This window comes from Trachurus japonicus, chromosome 11, assembly GCF_045865225.1.
Source record: "Trachurus japonicus isolate A0001 chromosome 11, Traja_1.0".
Lineage (NCBI taxonomy): Eukaryota > Metazoa > Chordata > Actinopteri > Carangiformes > Carangidae > Trachurus > Trachurus japonicus.
In genome coordinates this window covers 27,665,653-27,692,564 of record NC_140917.1, presented here as the reverse complement: position 1 = coordinate 27,692,564, position 26,912 = coordinate 27,665,653, and the positions used below count along the sequence as shown (strand labels likewise).

The following is a 26,912-nucleotide window of genomic DNA, read 5'->3' as shown; positions in this document are numbered from 1 at the left end:
TCACCGTACGCCGAGGTCAAGGGGAAAGAAGCATGGCTGCGTTGTTTAGAGGGTCACGAAATTTATTGTTAAGGTGGAATAAGCATGTCAACCTTCCCTACGGTAACGTATTCGCTTATGTTGTCAGTTTCACCATGTCGTTTATCGCCGTTTTTACGAGCGTAGGTTGAGGGGGGGATGCACACGGAACATGTACGGCTACAGCCTGTTAGCTAGCCTGCTAGCCCTCTGAGAAAAGTATGAACATTTGCTGCCCATTAGTGAAGTGTTTCAGTGTGGACACAATGTCCCTGAGGTGGTCTCCTGCTGCGTGGTGCTCAGTCATGCCGTTAGATAGGACATTGTTCTTAAACGGACATGAACATAGGTGAACAGCAATGAGCAGCAACAGCTAATTTTACTGAGAGCTATGCGTTTTCTCTGTACAGGCTTTCACATTATATTAGTTAGATTCAGGTGTTACCAGTCACAATTGTGTACTTTGCTCTGTACACTACACAAAACCATGGATTAGTCTTGGATTGCAACACTGTCACAAAGCCTGCTCAATCCACTCCTCCCTGCAGCCCATCCCACACTGCAACACACAACCATGTTTCTCAATCAGGACCATTCTGATTTCAGTAATGCTACTTGAAACTCAAGGACCACTGGCATGCTATAACTACACTGGCCCCTGTTTCCCTGCATGTAACCATCTCCATAACCATCTGGTGTTGAAACAATAGTGTTTATGTCTGTCTGTCATTAACCCTAATACATATTGTATTTTATATTATAAGTGCAGATCCCTCCTCTAAAGTCCCCACAGCCTGGCCTCCATTACATTGCTTCCCCCATTATCACCCTAGTGTCCACTTTGAAGTAATGCCAGCATGTGCTTCAAGTTGAATTAGCTTTTCAAGTTTGACTCTTTGAGCTAACTTGAATCCTCTTATTCTTAAAAAACATCACAAGCTGTTTATTTTTCACTGGACTGGGTTGAAATTTGTACTGAAACCACATGGATAGTCGCCAGCTACAGGAACATGTTGTGTCAGAATATTTCACAGTTAATAAGTAATAAAAAACAGAGTATTTAAATCCCAAACTCATATCTCAACTAGTTCTCATTTTCTTGCAACCAAATTTTGATTATGTGTAGTAATGATGTAGTTGTGTCTCATCTGTATGGTTATGTAGTCCATTGTGTGAACTTTTAGTGCCACAGATATTGTTAAATATAGCTTTGGAGGTGAAAGCCCAACTTTTTAATTTATTCTTTTAATATATTCTTCTGACTGTATATTTTCACACTTTTTTTAGGAAAGTATGAAAATCCTTTATGGTTTCAATCTTTTTTTGGAAATCAGTTGTAATATTACATTCAGCTGTTTCAGGTAGATATCTGTTCTATAGGTTGACTTTAAAGCAGAAGTAAGCGATCCGGTCGTTTTGGCTAACTTCTTGTCAGCCGATGGATTTAGCAGCTCCCCCCCTCGTCCCTACGTCACCATATTCACGCGCATCCCTTGGCTGCACACACAGAGAGGACCGCCCCTTTATGCCGTTCTCTCTCCTCATTGGATAAAGGTTGTAGGATACAAGGAAAGTTTTCTCCTCGGCTTACAGCAGAGCAGAGTGACTGACAGACCCGTGTTTCAGACCAAACACTCTATATAAGTGATTACCGTTGGAAGATATAACTATTTAAGACTTACTTCTGCTTTAAGGTTTCCTTTCTCTGTCTGGTACCAACCTGATGAGGCTGATTTTGATTGGGATCAGGAAATTTGCAAATTACAGCTTGTAATGTTAATGGGTCGTTGTAAGATGATGTCAGCTTGTGTTGTTTGTGTATGGAGAAATTATTACATTTAGTTTTTTCAGCTCAACATACACAATACAAATGACTCTGAGATATGATAGCAGTAAGTAATGCTAAAGTCAAGCGAGAAAGACTGGTGGAGACATTATTTCTAAAATATATTGTTTTTTAAATGTTCAAATATTCAGCAACAGCATGCAGTTGTATTCAGTGCTTTGACTTTTTTGGTTTTGTTTGTGTGGGTGTCGCGTGATTTAAAAAAAAAGTTAATGTCTCCCTACCTCCAGTAAATAAGTGACAGTTCTTTCTATTTAGTTTTTTTTCTTTCATTTTGTATTGAAATGACAAGCTCGAGTCACTTATACTGCAACGTCATTACTAGACAGAAAGCTGAAAACAAATTAGATACTCACTCACTGCAAAATGTTTCCTAGTTACAGCCTCTTAAATACAAGAGTTTTCCCTTTTGTCTGTTCTGTATGTCATATGAGTATAATTTGGAAGAGCTTTGCATTGTTTGTTCACCTCTGTGTTTCACTGCACAGTTAAAAGAAAATCTAAAGCCGCAGTTCAAATGTAAGGACTGGCCAAGAATGCGCTTTATACTTATAGTTTCACTTTGTTCACATCTGATGCGGTAAAATAAACCAGTAGTTAACTTGGTGATTCAGATCATCAAGGCAAGGCAAGAGTTTCAAGAGTTCACAGGCAGAAGCACAACGAATTAGTTTTTTCTGGCTAAATCCAGCTGTAACAAAGGCTCCTTTTTCTCTTTTGCATTTAGAGTCAGAGTAATTATCAAAGGGATGATGTGACTCTCCTTAACACAATTTAGAAAACAGTGCAAGTAGGCTACATTTTTCATCTACTTGCACATGTGCAACCAGTAAATTTGCTATTTTTCTTTTAATACTGGTAAAACTTAGAAGGGGTCACTCACAGAATCTGGAATCTGTCATTACAAGTGGCAGGCCAATGTTTGAGGATAATGAATGTAAGATGAATAATGAGAAAAATGTGAATATTTGCTTTGCAAGTCAATATACAGTTTGCACCCCAAAAGTTTCTGCTTGCACTCCTAAAAAAAAAAGTTTGGGGCCACTGTGCTCCTAGTAAAAACAGTTAGTCTGGATCCCTGTGCTAAGGCCACCTGTCTGCCCAGAGTAGCTACACATCAGTTTTGTTACTTGTATAAGAATTTTAAAGCTACACAGTCGTAGACACCGGTGTTTGTATATTTGTTCAGTTCAGGCCAGTATTAGGATACTGAATTCTCCTAAATGTTTATCATCAAAGAAGTACCGGGATTGTGGCATTTATCTACAGTGAGTGTATGTTAGAGGGTTTCTTAATCTAAGACGGGACTTTGTGTTTGGCCTCATCCCATTGTTGTCGTCTGGTTGGCCCGGCGCCAGTGTTTCCACTCTGTTCAGTATCTGTTAACCTGGCTGGACCTTGGCTGAGCCAGCAGTTTAATAGCTTGGCCATCGTATGTTACGGCAGCAAGATTTGCTCTGTTATTATTGGTTGTAAATACAGCATTTCCAGTATAATTAGAGAACATTTACAGTTGACTCACTGCCATTTAACCTGAAAGTCATTTGTCAAGAGGACCCAAGGTTTTCATAGTTGAACTGCAGTTGTAAATGGCTTTTTGATCAAACTATAACTTCTGCAACAACACAGTGTGATTATATACAACTTTTGTATATTATAGCATAAATAATGGTTGAGTTTGAACATCATTTACCTTGTTCTTGTCTTTAAGATGAACAAAACACTTCACCACTTTTCTCACACTTCTTGTTGTTTTCCTTTTTCAGTGTCAACGCGATCAATGGCCTCAAAAACACCAGTGGGGTTTATTGGTCTGGGAAACATGGGCAGTCCCATGGCCAGAAACTTGTTAAAAAACGGTTATCCTGTTATTGCCACTGATGTTTTCCCCGAGTCCTGCAAGGAGCTGCAAGACCTGGGTGCTCAGGTAATGCAGTAACTCTTATTTAGCACCAAATCGACTGAAAGTACACTCAAGTATTAACCAATTTATAAATACACTGTAATTCAGTTGCTAAGTGAACAAAGTACATGTTTCTGAGATGCCAGGATGTTGTAATGAAGCTGTTTATTTTCGTTTTCTTCAGGTGATGGACACCCCAGCAGAAGTGGCAGAAAAAGCAGACCGCATCCTCACCATGCTGCCATCAAGTCCCAACGTCATCGAAGTCTACACGGGCCCAAACGGCATTCTAAAGTACGCAAACACTGTGACATTCATAACCACGCCCTGCCCTCTATTAAAAAAAAAATTACTGTGCAAACAGAAATACTTGGCACGACAAAAACCTTTTGTTTTCAGTGTGCATGAAGTGCTAAGTTCTTTTATTTCGCCTTCTTCAGAAAAGTGAAGAAGGGAACGCTGTTGATCGACTCCTCCACCATCGACCCTGCAGTCTCAAGAGAGATGGCGGCCGCTGCAGAGAAGATGGGTGCTGTGTTCATGGACGCTCCGGTGTCAGGAGGTAATGTGTCACTGAAACAGTGTTAGTAAACAAATGTGTCTTTTTGGTCAGCTGTCTTACACCAACAAAGTTTCACATTTCAGTCCAACACTGCCACGGCTTTTGATCTCTGCCAAACGGCGATCAGCAACTTGTCATGATACCTGTCTCAACAAAAAAGGAAGATGATGTTTATGCAAGCTGTGTGTGAAAAGGAGATGCTACATTTTGATAAATGGTCTGGCAGAGGATATCTTATCTCTCTCTGACAGCACTGCAGCTGATCAGGATGTGAGAGAGGAAGGAGACAGTGCCAGTGGCAGGATCAGACGGGTTGTTCATTTGAGAATACCAATCATGGTGCTGGGCCTATGACCCCTCAGACTTGCTTCTGAACTGTCTTACACTCTTTTGTATATCTAAACTATGGAACCTTTTGGGTTAGTGCTAAGACATGGGTTGTAATTACTGAGCAGGACCAGTCAGTGGGTGCCCTCTGGAGATTTTTACTGCCGCTTTTGACCAGGGGTCTTAAAGGCAAGGTTAAGGTTTCAAGTCCTCATTATGTCGGTGCTGTCTGCTGGTGACGGCTCCTTGACAGAGCACAGGATCACCGCTCGTCCTTAATGGGCTGAGCCGCGGAGGAGAATCCCATGTCAGAGCTTTTTCACGTTGATGGAGCCGTAATGGCGGGTATCCCATGTTAGTGCCTTTCATGTCAGATAAAGAGTCATAAAGAGGAGAGAAACTGCCCTTACAGGGAGGGCAGGAGAGGAGAGGAGGGAGATAAGACATGAAGGAGACACGCTGCAGTAAAACTGTCCACCTCTCTATCTCTGTCTTTCTCTCTTTCAGACACACAAACAATTCTTTTGATACAGGTATTCAGTTATAGGTATTCTACATCCTGAGACTCCTGTTGCGTATGAGACTGTTTGCTTTCTATCGCACCGTCCGTCTTTTCATCCATGTACAATACACACTGTAGCTCCCTCCCTCTCCCATGCAAACATAGACTCGGCCCACACGGGCATGTTTACCAGCTGGCGTCAACAGAACAGACCGACTGCAGTCAGTGAGATCAGAGCCTTAAGCCTGTTACTCTCCTTTAACACACACGCTGTTTACATACTATAGACAGTGCACAGTTCATGTGTGCAGTCCTCTGTGACGGTTCTTCCTCTCCTGTCTCTTAACTAAGCCTCTTTTACTAGCCTGAGATGACCAATGATTTACCTGCTGCTGGCCTCTCTGCAGACACTCTGCTCTCTCTCTCTCTCTCTCTCTCTCTCTCTCTCTCTCTCTCTCTCTCTCTCTCTCTCACGTGCACACATGCTGCATGCAGTGTAACCTCTAGGCATTCATAAGTAATATCCATTTGATCATGAAGCTAGTTTAGTGCACAATAGCAGACACTTAATTAAAAGCAATTGTGAATGCAGTTATAATGTTGATAATCATTTTAAGTTATTTATGACCCAAAAAAAATTCACCAGCACCTATAGTTGAAATGTAACAGGTTTATATTGCTGTAGATGGAAAATCAATAAGGTTTCTTGAACTTTTCTTGGCTCCCCCTCCCCACTCCACACACCTCTGGGTGGGATGTGTGGTTACATGCTGTGTTTACACCAGGAGATGGCACCCTACCCAAATAGCGCACTGTCATACTCATATAGTGTGTGTGTGTGTGTGTGTGTGTGTACAATTGCTCATTTCCATGACCAATAGTGATCATAATAGTTGGCATAATGTAATATGATACAGCATTAAGGTAAAATGGAAATACTTGAACATTTACTTTGAGTCACACATGTCTTAAGTAATATGTGATTGTGTCTATATTATTTCTTTTATGTCATTTAATTATTCCTTTGGATATATTTAATTGTGTTTACATAAGGAAAGAGACAGTTTGAAAAATAAGGGGAGACACTACAGGTGAATAGGGGAAAAAAATTAACTAACAGATATCACCATGAAACTTCCCAAGTTTATCACTGACATTAAGACAAATATTTTTTGTATTACAAGTTTTGTCAAATTTTATGTTTAAATATGTAAATGTGGCAATATCTAATGAAATATGCACTATTTTGCATACATTTCCAGAACCGAAATCTGAACAATGGATATAATAATATAATAAAGCCACTTTCAAAACTCTTGTTTTATTTTGTTGACATATTAGAGTCAGAAGCTTTTACAGAGGGGATTTTGGATATCTCCTTTTATCACTCTGTAAATGAGAAAATACTGTCACAAGCCCTAAAAAAATCTAATTTCGCCATGTTTTTAGGAATAAAATGTTGTATAAATCAGGCTTTGAATGATACATCAACGATCCCCTCTGTAAAAACCTTCAGAATATAGACAGGAATAAAACTGGAAGGTTTGGTGTCTCTGAAGTGCTGCTGATGTTGAAATTTCAGATTCAGAGTCTGAGGAAAAACTCATTTTGAGAAAACGGCCTTTAAAGACTTGTACTGTAGAATTCCATAGATTGTTAATGTAAATCGTACTTTTACGATTGGTTGCGGATACAAAGGAAGTGACCTTTTTTGGAGCCCATGACATGGGTCAGATAACAAGCACAGCACAGTATGTCACAGTAGCATGTTAACTTTTGGTGGATTTAGAAGAAATTTACCAACAAAAGAGACAAAATGAAGTAAAATAACCACCTTAATGTGGATTTTCTACCATTTCTTTTGACTTTTCTGAAAGAATACATGTTCAAGAAGAAAAATATCCCAAAATCTCAAAATTGATCAGTGCATGAAAAAACTGTGTTTTTGCCTGTAGTGTCTCGCCCATAATAACATAATAACTCACTAAGCGCAGCACAGACTTGCTGTGATCTCTTGTGCTCTCAAACGTCTGCAGAAGCAGACGATTCTTTTTGTGGTTTCTGTATTTTTTTGTATTTTAATATAGATTTTTTCGTTTGTATAAAATGGATCCTTTCGTGAGTGTCTGTGTCAGTGAGTCTCTGTCTGTGTCAGTGTCTGTCTGTGTGTGTGTGTGTGGTGTGAGGTGGCGCATTTTACACAGAAATGTGTATTTGTTGTATTTGTGTTATGTTGTGTGCGTCACTAGAGGTTTGGCAGCGACCCGTGGGATCTGAATTGCAGAGTCATAACCCTGCTTAAAAAGAGCTATCAAAAAAACCTTCACTTTCTTCTCATAGGCATCCTACTGGCTTTCTTTCCTGCACATTGACCATTGTCCTGGCTGTAGCCCTGCATGACCCAGCTGTGTGGCTCACACACGCACACAAACACACACACACACACACACACACACACACACACACAGGGTTGTAATCTTCATGCAAACACTTTCCTGAATAGACCGAGTTATATTAACTTGAGACACTGGCTCTTCAGGCATGCTAACATATGCTTGCACACACACACTCCTACCACTGTCTGGTGTCATTAAACGCGTCCGCATGCAAAGTTGACCCACAACAAAACAAGCTCTGATGTCACAGGCCCAGGGTGTTGGCACAGCGATGGCAAAAATAGGAGGTCTGGCTAACAAGCGACGGGGTCGTTAGCAGTAATTACCCAGAATGCCTGTGTTTGTGTCTGTGTGCCCATGGTGGGCTGCCACATTGCTAACGGACGATGGCTTTAAAAAGGCCCTAAAAAACCTTTCATTGTGTTTTTCCCAGCGCTGGAAAAGTAGCTGTTGGTGCAAATGAAAGCAAGAAGCAGCCTCAGCGTTGTGGAACCATGGGCACTCGGGCTAATGTTGCTTGTTTGCGAGGCCTTATAATCCTCAGCTAACTACCTATTTAGGCTGAGGCTCAACACCACTCTAATCATATCCATACCACATCAACTGAGGCTGAGCGTTGCAGTGTGTCATTTGCTGACAGTTTGAACGTCATCCTTCAGCCTGCATGTGCTTGTTCAAGCCAAGGCTGGCACGGTTCGTTCGTCAATCAGCGCTGCCAGTCTGCTCCTCTGCTGACTGATCTAAACTCTGCTTTTCCCTCCAGGCCTAAAGAACCTGCAGCTCCTTCCACAAAGATCATCTCTGGCTTGAGCTCTCACTCTGGTTCCAACTGTCCAAACTGACATAGATAAAAAAAAAAAAAATTAAAAAAAGGTCCTTTACTGTTGGTAAACAGTCCCAACTCGCAGAATTTTCAACTGCATGACATAATGACATGATTTATTACTAACTATTTCAAAGGGAAATAATTAAATGTTGTGGAAGCCAAGACAACTCAAAGTGTTATGAAATCAAACAGGACAGCTTCTGAGCTTCCACATCAATCACTGTCAGTACGATTTCAACTGAACATGCTCCATCTGTTGATTTAGTCGTTGCACTACAGTTGAATGTTGCAGGAAATGTTTGTCATTACAGGATTGTTTTACCAAATGTTTTAATGCAATTTCCTTTCTAACTATTTTCTAATTATTTTTGAAGAAGGACCAACTGTAGTGATAGGACTGTGAAACAGACGTTGGATGGGGAGAATTTAGTTATTGTGGCAATGGCAGAATTTCCTGGTTGTTGTGTGCTCTAAAAAGCACCTTTGCTTCCTAAATTACAAATTATGAACCATGTTGTGCTTTTTGTCAGCAGGTTTGTGTCTGAGATTTTCGCTTTCTTCACTTATCAGCTGTCCTCAGCATGGTAAATCATCTACTGTTTGTGTTTAGCACTTCAATCATTGGTCCACTGATAGCTAGAGGGGGGGCATAAACAACCTAGTCTTATTAACTGATAATGAAAATGGTCATTACTTGCAGCCCTTAAATTAAACATTTGCAACTTGCAGTTTGTTTGATTCTTTTACAAAGCAGTAGGGGTGGGAATCTTTTACTATCTCACGATTAGATTAGATTCTGATTTTTGGGGCTACGATTCGATTCAAAATCGATTTTCGATTCAAAACAATTTGATATGATTTCTGCTTTAGTCTATCGGTGTGCAACGGATCCTCATGATCTACTCCAGTCTGCTTTGCAAGACAGAATGACTAAAGTCTCTTTTTCACATTTAGATTTTTGATCATTGATCGATTTTGGGACATTTTATTCTGAATCGTATTAAATGAGAATTGCGATTCCTATGTGAATCGATATTTTGGCACACCCCTACAAAGCAGTCTACATGTTGTGAATACTACTTTTCATTGCATTGTAGGAATTCAATCCAAATTCGCACTGAAATTAAAGGGGAACTATGCAAGTCCGCTCACTTTTCTGCTGTTTCGGTTACGCTGCTCTCAGCCATGTGCATCTGTTTACAACGAAGCTGGCGAAAAATCAATAAATGGAGCGGTGGATAACGTTATATATACGATGTTACGGTGCGTGTGTTTGTGTAGTCTTAACCGTCATGAACAAAAGATTTGGGGTTACGGAGCGCGTTTGTGTCGCGGTGTGCAGAGACGAGAGCTGGGACACCGGCGCGGTGGCCAGGTACTACACTGATGTTGCAAGGTTGGTTTTCAGCCGAGAGTCACAAGTCATGTAGTTAATGACCACAATTACTCCAGAGCTTTTTAATTAAGGTAGAAATGTAGCATGGGAGAAATCCTGCTTAGTTTCTCTTTAAATGGCAGAAACTGAATTTGGTGGAACATGTTGTAGATTTGGATTCATTTTGGACACTTTTTAAGACCAAGATGTTTTTGTGGAAGCTGTTTCTGGTACTTCTGGTCAGAGGAAGGAGCAGGAGAGCACTCGGGCCAACACTAATCCAGTCTGAGAATGGGATTAATTGACAAGATGAGTGGTGGAGCCTGAGGGCAGTTTAGTGAAGGTTAGTGATCGTTCAGTGACACAGAGTTAAGGAATCAGGTTGGATGGGCAGCGGGGGTTGGTGCTGTCGCAGTCTGTCATGTTGATGGCTAACCAGCGCTAGAGAGCGTCAGTGGTCCAAAGACTAGATTAGCATAACAAGCCTTTCACTGACGGAGGGTGGAGGGGGTGGAGGGTGAGTGACCAGGGACGGTGGTGATAGGGGGTTAGGGTCTAGCCTATGCTCCAGATGGAGGTAGACCCACAGCAGCTGGGGACTGGCTCTTACATCTCTGCCCCTATGTCATCTGTTGTGTATGTGTGTGTCTATGTGTGTGTTTGCAGACAAATAGTCAGCTGGTGTATGAGTCATAGAAAAAGTCCCTGTCCATCAAATGTAGCCTAACTGTCAAACTGGATGTCACGTCTCTAAAAGGGAATTAGCATTCTGTCTTTATGAAGGACAGTTTTTTTTCACCTTAACCATGTGAGTGTGTGTATTTGTGTGTGTGTGTGTGTCTGTGAATGTTTGTGTGTCTGCCCGCTCACAGCCTAATTGGGGATCATTATTAACTTGCTCTATCCTAGATGAGTCTCATTGGGCCGGGGAAAGGATTGATTGTGGCTCTCTCTCTCGCTCCCTCCATCCTCTGTCACCTACCATTGACCAGCGCTCTCCCCTGCGGAATAGAGCACTTACCAGTGATGATGACGATGATGATAATGATGATGATGATGATGAGGCTGGTCCAGTGGTCAATGAAAAGACATAGCAAACGAAACCCTTAAGGCCGTAGAAACTATCTTGACTCTTTCCTCCTTTTTTTTCTTTCTTCCCTTCTTCCAGAGCCCAAACTTTCTCCGGTCGCCCGCGTGCTCCCGGTTCTCATGGAGCGTTTGTGTGCAGGATTCAGTTCTCATGGCTCTGCGCTTGTTAACTGGAGCCGATAAAGAGTCTGTTTTTAACATAACAGAGTAGCATTAGCAAAGTTGGCAGATGAACTATTGAAAGTGCTGATTTTGTGTGTTTGTGTGTGTGTGTGTTTTTTTTATTTGTGTTATGTGTGAGCGATTTTGGTTAACTCGTACTCTCTTACTGTTTCACTTATTTACTCGATATCCGTTGTGCTTTTTACAGGGCCTGTTTGGGTTTTTAATTTGTTTGAGAAAAAGATCTGCCCTTGGGTGTAATTATAATGGTGGACCACATGAGGCTGCGTTGTTGGCCTGTAAACATTCTACCCCTACTGGCTTTACACTGCAAGGAGTCAACCCCCATTGACTCAAGGCTGTAGCACTATTTTGTGTGAAGGCTCTTTCAGTCTGAATTATACATGACTGCGGCTGAAGCCAAAACTACAACCTTACATGTGCATATAGTTAAAAACCTAGCAGCAAATGAGCTCATGTATTGCCAAGGCCAGAGTTTGTTTACACCAACTACATTTGGACTCAAAAGGTGTGACGTGAAATCTGGCATATCCTTCAAATCTGTCCTGGCATTCTCACACTTAGAGCAGTTATATTATCATTTGAGGAAATGAGGTGTTTGAAGGAGCACTAATGATATTATAGGTGTTGTTTTGCTGTGAGTGTTTTTCCATATACTAAAAAAAAAGCAGGGTTGTGGCACGGTGTCAAATGCGTCATCCATTACCAAACTCTGGGAACATCCCCTCTTCTGTGTGTATGTATCCGTGACTCTGTGTGTTGTTTGTGTAGCCTCATATTCACAAATGTAGTTTAATTTAAACCCACCGCCAATAAAAAAAGTGCCTACTGGTTCACATACGGCTTGTAACTCCGAGAACGCGGCCTCAGAAGCTCCAACTGACGTCTTATTGGCGGAACGGCTCTGGGATCTGCACCTGACCCTGGTACACACACATATACACACACACACACAGGGACACACAGATACTGCATGCACATGTACACTAACATTCCCACTACTTTGTGCGCACAAATGCCACTTCAAAAAGAAGCTCGAGTTTAAATGGCCATAAGGCTGTCATGAAATGCCTTGGTTGATTCTTTCGTGTGTAATGAAAGAAGTGCTAATGAATTTAGTGTTCACTACAAACAGGCCAAACCAAAGTTGTCGCTCTGATCTTTCTTCGCCTTCACACGACCGGTTTCATCCTCTTAAGCGGACGGTTAATGCCTGTTGTAAGAAACCTGCTGTTAAGCATCTGTCCTAATGGCGTTTAATAGAGTAGATCACATCAAGGAGCTGTCTGTGTGTGTCTGCAAGTCGACAGAGGCAGGGACCACACACAACTACACAAGCATGCGCACACAGATATTAACGCACCGCGTGGCGCCTTTCCATACGTCATAGGACGCACTGTGGGACCCGCTCTCACTCTCTTCCTCCTCACCCTTGCTCTCAGGAAAGAAAAAGCCACAGAGTAATTCATTAATAGTTCAGCCAGCTTCAGCATGGGCACAGAAGATTTGTCGCTGGGGGTGAGGAGGTGGCACTCACTACTGAACTAACCAGAACTTGTTCCCTGGAGAAAGTGACCGAGGAGAGGCGTGACTGTTTCCCAGGGGGATTATATCCAGAGGATGTAGACTATTGCTTTCAAGACATTAACGTGACACTTTATTCTCAGTGCACTCCTTCCCCTCTGGTGCACTGTCATAATTATACTTTGCTGAATGTATTCAGGAGGTTTTGGTGTGGCATGATACAGAATATAGAACTTTTTCTCTTGTGGGTATTTTCTCAGTACCTCCATCCCTCCTCTCCATCTCTCCTTCCTATATCTTCTATCATAGGTGCCCCTCCACCCCCACCGCAGCACATATACTCACACACACACCGTGTCTGCCCCCCTAGGGGGCGTCCTGTAGTTGTGCAGTGCTAACGATCCAGGACTGTCACTCCCGCTGGGATGGATGAGCCGGCGGACCCGATGCTCAGGAAGCCTCATTAGGATTCTTCTTTAATCCGTCTCTGACAGGACCGGCCCGAGAACGGGACGTCCCTTCTCTTTCTCTCTCTCTCTCTCTCTTACACTCTCACACACACACACACACACACACACACACACACACACACACACACACACACACACACTCATATAAACACACACATGGTAGCGGTGTAGACACTACCACAGACTCAAATGTCATATATGCAAACACTTTAGTGCACTTTAGTCTATGCACAATGAAGACTCACGCCAACACACACACACACACACACGCACACACACACACACACACACACACATATTGTTATGCTAATGACGTGTTATTCTTCCAGCACAGAGGATCTTCCATCATCCTGGTGTCACTGCTTATAGAAATCCACTACAGATCATAAGAGCTTATTATGGGTGATTAGTTAATTTGAGGGAGGGAGAGTTGGGAGGGATGCTGGGAGGTAGAGAGAGAAAGATTGTTTTCCTTCTCTGCTGTCAAATCTACACCTCTCTCTCTCTCTCTCTCTCTCTCTCTCTCTCTCTTTCTCTTTCTCTTTCTCTTGTTCTTATTTCTCCTTCCTTCTCTCCTTAGTGAGATGTATTGATCAGCATGTTGACTGTGTTATCAATAATCTCCTCTTTAGCCGTCTGCGAACAGTGATCTCCACTAATGAGCCAGCACAGTTGTCACACTGCTCTTTCTGTGTCTGTGTGTGTGTGTGTGTGAATGAGAGAGAGAGAGAGTGAATGAGTCAGGGAGAGAGAGAGAGGGGGGGGGGGTTATGAGAGAAAGTGAGGGGGGAGAATCAGAAGAAAACTGATATTATTGGCTGAACTTCTACCTGTAGTTAGACAAAACTCCAGCTGAATAAATATATCAAAGAATAAAGAAATTTTTGTTAAGAGTTACCACTGTACTTTGTCACCGTATGGATGTTTAAAATGATTTGGTCATGCAGACAAGATCAATAATCAATACAAATAATCTCAACAGTCTTCTCGGTCAGATAAAAACTTTATTATATTCAACTTAACAAATCTCAAATAGATAAAGACAGCAGATAAATAAGACCTAAAAAGACGATGAGAAAAATCTATCATGTCTATGGTCTGTGGACCATATGTGTGTATGATTGGTGTGTGTGGCAGCCTTATGTTAAGCGTGTGTTCGCCGTGGTCCATAGGCAGCTGCCGCAGCGTGGGCCTCAGGCTTCATTATGTGGCCCTAATGACCTGCTGACAGCTCATCACTGACTCACACACACACACACACGCAACACAACATGCACATACAGTGTAGTGGCATCATCATATACTTGACAACAGTAAAGCCAATTAAAGAAGGGGGAGGGGAAAAGATGTACATTTATGTTTATGAGTCATTAAAATATACAGTAGCTCGAGCTCCCCTTATCCTCTCCTCCTCTCCTCCTCCCCTCCCCTCCCCTCCCCTCCCCTCCCCTCCCCAGTGAAGTCTGATAATGTGGTTTCAGCTGTTTTGTGCCTGGTAATTCCCTTTTAATTATTAACACTGGCATTATTAGGCTTTCACTATTAAGAGGCCTTTCATTAGGGTTAGACGACACCCTAAAGAGGGATTTGAACTCTCCCTTTCCTCTTTGCCTTCTTCTATTTCTCTCTCTTTTCCTTTGGTCTGCCACTCGCTGAACTTTTTAGTCCCTAATACTTTTTAAAATACAGTTAAAAAAAAAAAGATATAATGATGTTTTGGCTCATTATGGAAGTATTCAAGTGATGCTGCTATTTCCTGCTGGGTAGATTCCACTCTGAAAAGAGGTTATTTCTGCATTAAAGGTACATTGTGTAGGAATTCCTCCCATCTAGCGTTGCGGTTGTATATCGCAAGCAACTCAATCGTATTTTTCATGCTGCATTCACTTGAAATTGGGCAGACGGCAGACGGACAACAGCCGCTGCACGTAACGGCATAAACAAGTGGTACGTCAGCACGAGGCAAAACAATACATGTGACAATATGTTGTCATGGCGATGTGGTATTGTTTACCTGACCCACGTTTTACCGCCTTTCTCTCGACTTCTGTGACTAAAATGACATCTGGTTTGTTACTGACGGCCGTCTGCCTGACTGCAGGTGAATGCAGCATCAGTGTAACGCTCCATTCCTCCTCACTGCGTTACCGCGGTGACTTCACAGACGCCACCTCGACCTGAGCCGACAGCTCCGGTGTCTCCGCTGAGTTTCCGTGGTTTCCTACCGTCACGCTGCCACTGAACGTAAAAACATGGCGACACCACATGGCAGCAGCACCGAGCTTACCCGCTCCATGTAGATATGAATGATATGAACGGCTAATTCAGAGCTGAAAGGAACACTTCAGTTTGTTGATGGGGGGGATCACTGATTAATGAAAAACATACTTTTGAACGAAATAATCGATTTTCGTGAATAGATAACAGGAGAAGTTACACAATGTCCCTTTAAAGACCCTGTGGGGTGAGGGGGAGTGTGTGTGTGTGTGGTTGCCTCCTACAACATGGCACGGTTCTTAAGCCATCAGGCATGGGGAGGGACACCTAATTGAACATGATAAAGTGTAAAGTTAATTACCCCTCACGCCTGTCACTGATACCCCCATGAGAGGGCCAGGCCTCAGGCGCAGCTGTTGGTGTGTGTGCATGTGTGTGTGTGTGTGTGTGTGTGTGTGAGACAGCGAGAGTCAGGGTGACAGGACAAAAGGCAAGGGCTCCCACGAGAGTTGTGTAGTGGATGATGGCAACAATCGGCTTTTAAAGATACCTCTGTCCCTCTGGTGCACCGCTACTTAACACGCCTGTCCCACTTTGAGACACACACACACACACACACACACACACAGAGAAAAGTACACAGCTGACCTTTCAGATGCAGTTGGTAATGTTGAAACAGTCAAGTGGTTGATATATTGTGTTCTTTTGTGTGGCAAATCCATATACGTTACTATGACAGACCTACTGCTCAGTTACAGTATGACTCATCTGCAGTTATAAAGATGCTGTGTGTTTTCGGTCTACAGGCCTATAGGTCAGGCTGTTAGATGTGTGTGTGCTATGTCACCTCAAACCTGTGTTTTTTTTCTTGTGTGTGTGTGTGTGTGTAGGTGTCGGAGCTGCCAGCTTGGCCAAACTGACCTTCATGGTAGGTGGAGTAGAGGAGGAGTACAACGCTGCTCAGGAGCTGCTCACCTGCATGGGAGCCAATGTTGTCTACTGTGGACAGGTTGGCACTGGACAGGTAAAGACACACACACACACACACACACACACACAAATACAGATGACGCCTTCTTTCTTTAAGCTCTGTTTCACTCATGTCACACACTTCAGTACAAACCTACACTTTTAAATACTCTCACCCACATGCAAATCTAGAATAACTTGTTTGTCTGTTTATTTTTTCATTTAAAGGGATAGTTCGAAATTTTGGCAAATTGGCCCATTGCCATACTCATAGCAGCAGGTTTGTTCCCTTTAATTGTCGGTGCAAGCTATTTTTAGAAAGGCGGAGCAGAGCCGTGAGCTGCTCAGAACTACGCTGCGGAGGCTAATGGGATTTCTTGGTTTCCCTCATCAAACTCATCAAATACACAATCCAACAACTCCAAAACGCTCTGGTGGACAAGTTGTGACCTGCACATTCACCACACTATGAGATAATAATGGAACGTTACAAGACAGAGCCGTTTTAGAGGTAAATACATGCAAAATTGCTGATGCGCTGCCTTCAGGGACAGTTTTTCAGCAAGCAGTCTCTGCATTTACCTCTAAAACGGCTCCGTCTCGTAACGTTCTGTTATTATCTCATATCGTGGTGAATGTGCAGGTCACAACTTGTCCACCAGAGCGTTTTGGAGTTGTTGGATTGTGTATTTGATGAGTTTTATGAGGGAAACCAAGAAATCCCATGAGCTTCCATAGCGTAGCGTAGCTTTGAGCAGCTCGCCGCTCTGCTCCGCCGATCTAAAAATAGCTTGCACCGACAAATAAAGGTTACAAAACTACTGCTATGACTATAGCGATTATGGTAATGGGCCAATTTGCCAAAATGTTGAATCCCTTTAAACATGCACACAGATTTCATGGGCTATATTTTTTATCATGTTATGCACACACAAGTATATGGATTTATGGATTTAATAATTATCCATACAGAAGACTTTATCTGCAATAAACTCTACTAAAAGGTATAGGGAGTGGGGACCTTGTCTTCAGTCTCATTTGAATCACATAAAAAATAAAGCATTTGCTCTTCAGGGAGACCATTAAACCTGCCTGTTTCTATAGATCATCATAATGCAGCAAAACATACTTCACATCAGGCTTTTATAAAGGACTGCTTTTCCTTACAGAACAATTTGTACTGAGCATCATGAACCTTAATGGAGATACTAATCGTGAGATGTTTGTGCAAAAATGTCCCTGTAAAAGATTTGTTTAGGCTCATTAATTAGTCCATTCCAAAGCTGTATTATCTTACATCTATATCTGATATACCTTTAAATGTATTCATGCTCTTTGTAGTACTGTCTGTAGCCTATTACACGTTGCCCTGCAGACCTCTTTCATTTGCACATAAAATCTCCTCCCTCTCTGTGTTAAATCCTCACCAGGCTGCAAAGATCTGCAACAACATGCTGCTGGCCATCGGGATGATTGGGACCGCAGAGACCATGAACCTTGGCATTAGGTATTGTCAGCCACTGCTACGCTAATGCGCGCCCTACCTCTGCTGCTAAAAGAAAAAAGAAAAAGACTGAAACAATGTTCTTAGTGGATGCATTTACTTCACTTACATGGGCACACATATAAAATAGCTATCATGACATGTACCATGAGCAGCACATGTACAACGCATCATCACAACTATGAAGTTGCCCTCAGATATAGCCATCACTATAAAAGCAATTACTACACCAGTGATACGGCTGTAACTGTGGCAGTAATTTACTACTTCAATACAGGTTTGGAGATGCATGTGTGTGTGTGTGCAGTTTATGGAAGTGCAAAGGGGTCAGTCCAGCCCAGAGTCAGAGCCGCCTGTGCTGGAAAGAGATGGATGAGGGGGCAGAGCCACCGAGTCTGATTTACATCTGCTGATTGAGCTCTCACTAGTATGCTGTCACACCCCTGTCACTGAACACCGCCTAGAAATCCCATCATTCATAATACCTCATCCTTGCACAAAGCCGCATCGGCCATACGGCTAAGGATGATGGGATATGAAGTCTCCCGAGTTAAACCAGCGCTGATAGGGAATTTTAGTTGATTCTAAGGGAAAAAAGCGTTTAGCGTTTTTTTGTTCTTGTTTATTAAGGGACAGAGTGCAATGACATTAATCATTTGCAGAAAATGAAGAGATGGTTGCACCAGATTTAGCTCACAGCTAATTTCCATCTGTAGTCCCAACATATAACGTGCAAAAATACACAGAAAACACAGACCACAAACTACTCTACAAGGCTGATACATAGAATGACACAAATAGACAGTAGACAACACATAGACAATACAGAAACACAGTTTCCACATCTAAAAAGACCAGGACAAGTGCAATACATTTGAGAAAGGTGTACCCTATCCTATATGATCAGTGGAAAGAAAAGCTAAGTCATACATGATACAAAATACGATAAAACATGTTAAAATCCCAATTCCTACTTCACAAAATTTTAAGATAATTCCATAGATTGAAAGCGTTAAGAGGTACAAAAATACATTTTTTAAGAGACTAACTGAGTAACAAGTGCTTTGCTTTTAAGCGTGCTGGCAACTTTGGTTATTCAGTAGCCATTGTTTTAAATTATGAGAGAAATTTAAAAGTTTGTTCTACATCAGGGTGATCGCTACTAAACAATCAGTTAGAAAATTGATGCATTTTTTTCCCATTGACCTTATATTACAGAATAACCCTTTTTGAAAGGGGCCAGCTTTTCTACATTGGGGCCACACATCAGTTATTCCTTACATGAATGAAATTACCGGGGTCGTCAGATTACTTTTTCACCCTCAGAGTGTGAATTTATTCTCTGCCCTGTTTATACATATCCCTTGTCAATAATAGACCGTTTCCTCTGTTCACCATCTTACTATATATGTTTTATGGGCTCTGCTACTTAAATGGCGTGTGCTCCCATTTTGTGCATGTGTGTGTGGGGGGTGCGTGCGCGTACGTGCGCCACCCCTCTCACAGTGCAGCTGTGTTAGTGCGGCTGATTTATCTGCGCCGAGACAGAGGAGGAAAATTGGCATGAGCAGTTGCACATAAATCCCCCCACTAGGCTTCTGAAATATGGAGGCATTAAGGGAGCGACACAGATTTACACATTGCCACAGTGTCTCTGATGCACGCACACACACTCAGACACACAGATTTACATCCAGAGACAGTGAAGGCAGCAGTTTTCTACCAAACTGCAACAACTTCTACTCACGGTGCACATAATTATAATGTATACCTATGAAATAAAATGAGAATAATAACTACAGCATCCCTTCACTTGGAATGTGAATATCTTTTTTATATCTTTACAAGTCTGTCTGACCCATATTCAGTCTTCATAGTGTGTATGCACATGCATGGTGTATGTGTGTGTGTTTCTGTGATTCCCCGTCTTCTTACTAGCCAATCTCTAGGGCTTTATTAGAGGGTTTGACAAAGACTGTCATCGTTTAGAGAGAGCCCACACCCTTAAATCTCCCATGCTGCATTGCTGCCTCTTATGCAGAGAAGACACTCTCTTAGGCGTTATGTGAGCTGCTACACTCACACGTACACACACACACACACACACAGACACACACACGCGATACAGTCCGGCACAAAGGAGACTAAGTACTCACAGCCAATTTATAGGAAAACAGCAATAACATTTTATCATGCTGGACTTGGGCCTGATAGAGCTGCCCTTTTCTTCAAGTGTGTGTGTGTGTGTGTGTGTGTGTGTGTCCGTGTGTGTCCTTACCTGTATATGCAGACAGACACACAAACACACACATAGTCTCTCTCACACACATACACACACACCCACAGTTCTGTTCATGGAGCTAATTTGTTGATCTCAGATGGAAGCTCGGGCCGTCTCCAACAGAGCGTGACGTTCTCTTAGTGCAAGGAATGGCCACGCATGACAATTATGTGGACACACACACGCGCACACACACACACACACACACACAACCTGTCTTTCTTTCTTCTACTCTTTCCCTCTCTTTCAGCCCATTCCTTCCTCGTCGTTATTTGCTTTACCTCATCATTTCACCCTTTTCTTTTAATCCCTTCATCTGCCTCTCTTCTTTTGTGTCCACCGTAATTTCTGCACGCAGCCATCCGGCGAGTGAAGGAAGAAGGAAGGGGCTGAGCTGAGGAGAGGAGAGGAGAGGCGTAGTAGCAGACTAGAGCGGGGCAGTGGTTGATTTTAATGATGCACGTGAAGATGAAAGGAGAGAGACGACTGGCTCAGGAAGGGATATGAGGCTTTTTTACGGCTTTACCGTTCACACTGCACGCCTGTGTACCTGCGCTCGCTCATGCATGCAAACGCGCAGTTACTGATGCACACACATTTTCTCCTTTATTCATTTTATAGGGAGAGCGGCGGGTGAATCAAAGGGTGTAACAAGACACAATCTTTTGTGTTGAGAGACAGAAATAGGTTTGCCACAACACACAGGAACACAAACACCTCCTCCTCTCTTCATAGCTCAAATGAATTGTGAGCATATGTTCCGATGAAGATTAAAGTTGGGTGATAAATGTGCTTGTTGCCTCTATAAATGGGATAGTAAACGCTCGTGTGTGTATATGTGCTCGTTAGCTCTTTAATGTAATAATAAATGGGGAACGGGTTGGGCTGCTTCTCTCGTGGCATCAGACCAGGACGAGGAGCTAATCGCAATGAAAAGCCACTTAATATCAGCGCTGCAAATGAACTCCACCTGCTAGACCCCCCCTCCCCACCCCCAGCACATAAACACATAACTACCCTCCCCTCGTATTTTCATCCCCACCTCCATCGCTCTCACATTTCTTTAATCAACAGTGGCATCGCGCAGCAACACGTTTGTTTTACCGTTCGTGTCTGTGTGTGTTTATCCATGTCAATCTTGTTAAAGCGTGACATGTCCTCTTCTCCACGCAAATTACCGCAGGCGAGGAACAACACCACTGCGTCAGCTAATAACCACGGCCGTGTGTATGTGTGTGAGATAGTGTGTGTGTGTGTGTGTGCATGGAGAGCAGGAGGGGAACTTCATTGATTTATCGTTAACAGAGGACAACAGCTCCCCGTCAGCGTCTCTGGTCGCTATAACAAACGATCTGTGCGCTCGGACGCGCTTTATTGTAGCTCAGCCAGTAACCTTTTCAGCTGCTGACCCAGAACGCAGGGAGGGGCTCTGCCTCTCTCTGTGTGTGTGTGTGAGAGAGGAGAGATGGGGGTGTGTGTGTGTGTGCGATGTCAAACATATGTCCCCCAGAGTCCTCAGACAGGGAGGTGTCAGCAGGGAAGATGAGGGGGAGGAGGAGGAGAGGAGAAGCAGGATGGCGAGGGATGCTCATAGACATAAACTAAAAAAGCCATCATGAGCGAGACTGCCATTAAAAAAAACTGCAAGCAAAAACACATGTTTACACACACACACATACATGCATGCAGTGTCACTTATGCGACATTCCCAATAAAGAATTTGAAAAAAAAAGCTAGGGAGTCGGACACAAAAGAGACAAGGGGGGAAAAAAAATAAGGAAGGAGACATGGAGAGAGTGTAAATGCAATTCCCATTCTTAATTAGTCGGTAGACAGCTAATAAAAAGTGTGGTAGTAATGGCAGAATGAGAGCCAGGTGGAGGGAGGGGGAGAGCGAGGGAGGGAGGGAGGCTGCTGGCCTTAAGGACCTATGATGGTTTAATAGTCATATTGAGAGCAGAATAGAGTTACAGGCCTGTAAGTAACAGTGAAGTGAGACAGCCAGGGCTTGATGTGGTCAGCTTTACACTGGCCCTTAAAACGTTAATATACAAAAGCTGCACTACACAGGCAGATAGTTGCACCCTCCCTACTGTAATACTCTGCACTTTGTTTCACTCCTCGCTCTCTCTCTCTCTCTCCGTCTGCACTCTCTTTGTCTCATTTGCTTTTTTTGCTTCCTCACACCGCGGCCTGGAGACTTGTCCTCTCTCTTGCATATGAAAGTAGGTTGCTGCAATATGGGGCAGCTGAAGTAAGAGCGCTCCTCCATACGTGACAGAGAGGTTTATGGCTCCCCTGTGCTGCTTAACCACTTCTCCTCCTCCTCCTCCTCCACTTTCTTTTTTCGTGAAAGAGGCGATGATGAAGGATAGATGTGCTGGTAAACATCAATACTGCATTAGCCAGCATTACAAAGCCTTCAGCCATTAACACTGAGGAATGGTCGCAGCCGGGCATAAGGTTCAATGGGGGTCACTACGATCACCAGGCGCCCCCCACACCTATCTTTCTCCATGTTACATTCGCCCTGTTGTGGAATTGAATTCTATAATCGGCGTTCCTGTCCCTCCCCTCTCCGTCTGTCCCATTTCCTCACTATTTCATGCATAATTCTTCTCTCCTTTGTGTTTTTTTTGCCTCTACCATGTCTCAACTTGGCCTAAAAAGTAAAATGGAAACATACTGATCTGTTAATCAGTTAGTTATTCACTTTTTTTAATTTCCCTTTTCACAGTAATCAGTAATATCACAGTAAGCTTCTGTTTAAGAGACATTTCTACTACATTTCATACAAGATAATATTCTCTGGGTTCACCAGCTAATATTTGAAAAAGTTTCCGTTGTGGTCAAGTCTCCAGACACTAGTCTGAGCTTCACTAGCGGCACTTTGAATAGAACATTTACCAGACCAGATGCTGACCCCTGTCTTCTTCCTCTTCTTGGTCCAGACTGGGTTTGGATCCGAAGCTGCTGGCAAAGATCCTCAACATGTCCTCTGGTCGTTGCTGGTCCAGCGACACGTACAACCCAGTTCCCGGGGTGATGGACGGCGTCCCCTCTGCCAACAACTACCAGGGCGGCTTTGGAACCACACTAATGGCAAAGGTACCAGACCTGCTGCTCCCTGTCTTTTCATCACCAGTAACTCTTTGACAGGGCTGCATCAAAATGATTTCATGTCAAGTATTTAAAATATAATAATATTCTTATAACATCTGTTAAGAAGTTGCAACCAGCAAATATTTACCATTTCCTGAATGAAATGACTGAAATTCAGTTCCTATTGACTAAATGGAAAAGCTAAATGATTGTTTCAGCTTCTACTCAAACTCCTTTTCCCTTTCTCCTTGATCCAGTGTGTTTTTCTGTCCCTCTCTCCATGGTGCCGTTTGCTTTGTTTCACTTCACTCAACTGTTCTTTTGTCTCAGTGTTGTACTATCTGCTCTCCCTTCACCAGTCCATCTGTGACTCATTGTGTCCCTCTTGATTTTACTGTCACTGCATTAGCTCTTCTGTAATGGTTAGTCTGTGTATTATTTAGTGCATCTGGATGTCTGTTAAATCACTTACAATGTCTGTTGTGCATACACAGACTGTGTAGCTCTATCAAAGCGTAAGAAATCTAATATGTATGTCACTTCATACTGTATTACATCATAACGCATTATAACCATACTTATAATGAGTTATAATGCTGTTATAGCACTGTATAACGATAGTTATAAATACTAATAAATGATCATAATGCTTCATAACAATACTTATAACACATTATAAAGCGTTTTATCATGACTTATAAGGTCAGGTATTATAATACGTTATAATTGTTAGAAACTTGCTGACAATGCCCACATCAATAATGCATTATAAATATAGTTGTAATTATGCTATAATTGGCTTATAAACGTGTATAACTATCATTATAAACACTCATAAATTATCATAAGGCTTTATAACAATGAGCGTAACACATTATAGAGCATTATAACTCTATTATAATACTTGACCTTACAAGCCATTATAAAATGCTCTATGCTTATTGTTATAAAGTCTTATGATGATTTATGAGTGTTTATAATGATAGTTATACACGTTTATAAGACAATTATAACTATATTTATAATACATTATCGATGTGGGCATTGTCAGCGAGTTACTAACAATTATAACGTATTATAATACCTGACCTTATAAGTCATGATAAAATGCTTTATAATGTGTTATGATTATTGTTATAAAGCATTATGATCATTCATGAGTGTTTATAACTATAGTTATACAGTGTTATAACTGCATGATAACATAATTCCATCAAGTATGGTTATAATGCGTTATAGAGATAGGCATCAAATAAAGTGTTACCAAAATGATTATTATCATGTTGGTCGACCTATGACTCTTTTTCCTTCTGTGTGCAGGATCTCGGTCTGGCCCAAACAACCGCCACCAACACTAAGACACCCATCCCTCTGGGCTCCCTCGCCCACCAGATCTTCCGCGTCATGTCCTCCCGCGGATACGCTAACAAGGACTTCTCATCTGTCTTCCAATTCCTACGCGAGGAGGAAGGACAGTGAATGTAGGGGGAGCACAGCTGACTGTGATTTTTCCATACACAGACACACACACATACACACCACAACCACACACCCCAGTGCCCCTTATCCCACTATGCTCAGGAGAGACTACGGCCTTGCTCTCTGGCACAGACCTGCGGTCCAATTAACATACTGTATGTCGACACGTGTCCCCTCATTGCATAAGCTGAATCATATTTTCAATTCCTGGCTCTCCCTCTGCATGCGCGAAAATGCTAAAACTGACCTTAGCTCCGTATCTAGAGACAAAGCAACTCTCTTCCCAGTCTGGGCTGATCGGCCAGAGTGAAGAAAATGAGATGTAGGATGAGACGCTGCAGGTTTACATGTAATTCTGCATGTGGCTACGTTTTTCAGGATGATAAATGAGTAATAATCGCCTAAATGTTCAAAGTGGTATGTTATTGTCAGATTTGTGCTTTTTGCCTATTACCCAAATGATGTGGACCTGTGGATATTAAATCACAGAGGACAAAAAAAACAAAACAAATCCAGAAATAGGATACAGTGAGGACTCACACAGTGATGGATTTTTTTTTTTTTGAAGAGGCAGTGCAAGGCTTTGGGTTATACTTTCAATGCTGGAAAAAAAAAACATTCTGAGTATTATATGTAAGGGAATCAAAACTGGCAAGACTATAGGCTCAACGTTTACTTTTTTGTTACATTACATGTTTGTGGCAGGAAGGTGGTGTCAGTGCCTCTGTAGACTTCCTGCCAGTGCACACACTTGTTCATTCATTGTTCATTTCAATCACTTATTATGTTGAGCATGTGATACACACTAGTTACAGTAGTTTCAGGTCTGTGGTACTACGTACAAGTCTCACTGGATCAACCAGTTCTGTTCTGCTATACTTTGAGATAAATATCTGGTTATTTTTGCACTGTGTGCATTGCGGTGCGATGTACCGGGCTATTTTGATACAATTACAGAATCTCCTTGAACTTACCTCTCTTCTCTGCTGTCTACATCTGCTTATTGAGCCATCGGAGTATTATTTTGTGACCAACACTGTTTAAATTTTATACTGTTCACTACAAAATATTGTTCTCTTTGTTTAGCACTTTTTCTTGGCCATTTTTACTTTCAAGTCTATCCTTGACCATGTCAGCTCACCCTAGCTTGTATGATGCCTGTGTAAAGTGTCAGTGAGGAACAGTTCCTCCTGCTATGAGCAAATGTACATAATGTATATTTCATAATGGTTGTGTAGAATTGAAGAGGGATCTTAAAAAACTCCTCTGTGTGTGTTTTTTTTTTAGTAAAATTCATGAATAGTGTCTACAGTTTGTCTTTGCTCTGTGAAACAGATCCTCAGTCACGCTGTAGCCTAAAATAAAAGATGTTATGTGTATGCGGTGTTTGTCATTTTTTAAAGAGATGAAGGTAGCTCATCAAGTTACTTCTGTGTTTTATTTACAAAGGTGCACATTATAGCTGGAAGTCAGATGACAAAACCCATTGATGCACCCACCATGTTCACTTCCTTCTCAGACTAACAGCACACTAACATGCTGATATCTAGTAGTGATTATCACCTTCATCATCTTAGTTTACACAGTCTGGCCATGGCTGATTGGAACATCAAACCTTTTGCAGGTATTTGATGATCATAAACTCAAGTACTGCAGAAATTTTATGGGATAAATCTAATAGATTAGCCAATACATTGCGCATACACTTGCCTCCATTTCTTATTTTTTGCAATCACAACAGCCATGAACAGGACTTGTTTTTGCAGAAAAGTCAGCATTTGTTATCTACTCCTTTCATAACTTTCACCTCATTATTTAGTCTTAAGTTTCTCCTATTTCTTTCTTTTGTTTTATACGCGAGGTGTGTCCCGAACTAACCTGAAGGGTTTTTTTTTGTATTATTTATTTATTTATTTATTTATTTATTTATTTTGCAAGACCATATCATTTAAAACATGAACAATCATCATGACTGGGATGTGCAAAGGGAAGGTATGAAACCCAAAAGGGCTTATATGAAAACCTCACCCACATATTCAAAAACCAAATTTGTTACAAGTAAAAACAAGAAGATAGGGAATAATTAAAACAAGTGATTATACAGTAAATATAGGGAAGTAAGGAAAAATACATACATGAATGAATAATGCAAAACAATAATAATGAATGTTATGTAATAATGAGAAAAAGAGGGGAAAAAACATGACAATAAATGACTTATCATGTTTGATAGTACAGTACATGGTTTGACTGATGAGGTACTTCTTGAGAGCCTTTTTAAATTATGTTAAATGAATATTTTTTCCAGATAGTCAGGTAGCTGATTCCAGAGGTGTGGA

At 41.9% G+C, this 26,912-nt stretch overlaps 1 protein-coding gene across 1 annotated transcript; it reads left to right on the top strand.

The window, feature by feature from the left end:
* Nucleotides 1–5: 5 nt before the first annotated feature.
* On the top strand, nt 6–25,952 carry hibadha (3-hydroxyisobutyrate dehydrogenase a). Its single transcript, XM_085792163.1, has 8 exons — nt 6–102; nt 3,631–3,791; nt 3,952–4,061; nt 4,208–4,329; nt 16,129–16,262; nt 17,638–17,714; nt 22,944–23,100; nt 24,415–25,952. The coding sequence occupies exons 1-8, from the start codon at nt 33–35 to the stop codon at nt 24,571–24,573; spliced, it is 990 nt and encodes a 329-aa protein (XP_085648289.1). The 5' UTR covers nt 6–32; the 3' UTR covers nt 24,574–25,952.
* The last annotated feature ends 960 nt before the right edge of the window (nt 25,953–26,912 follow it).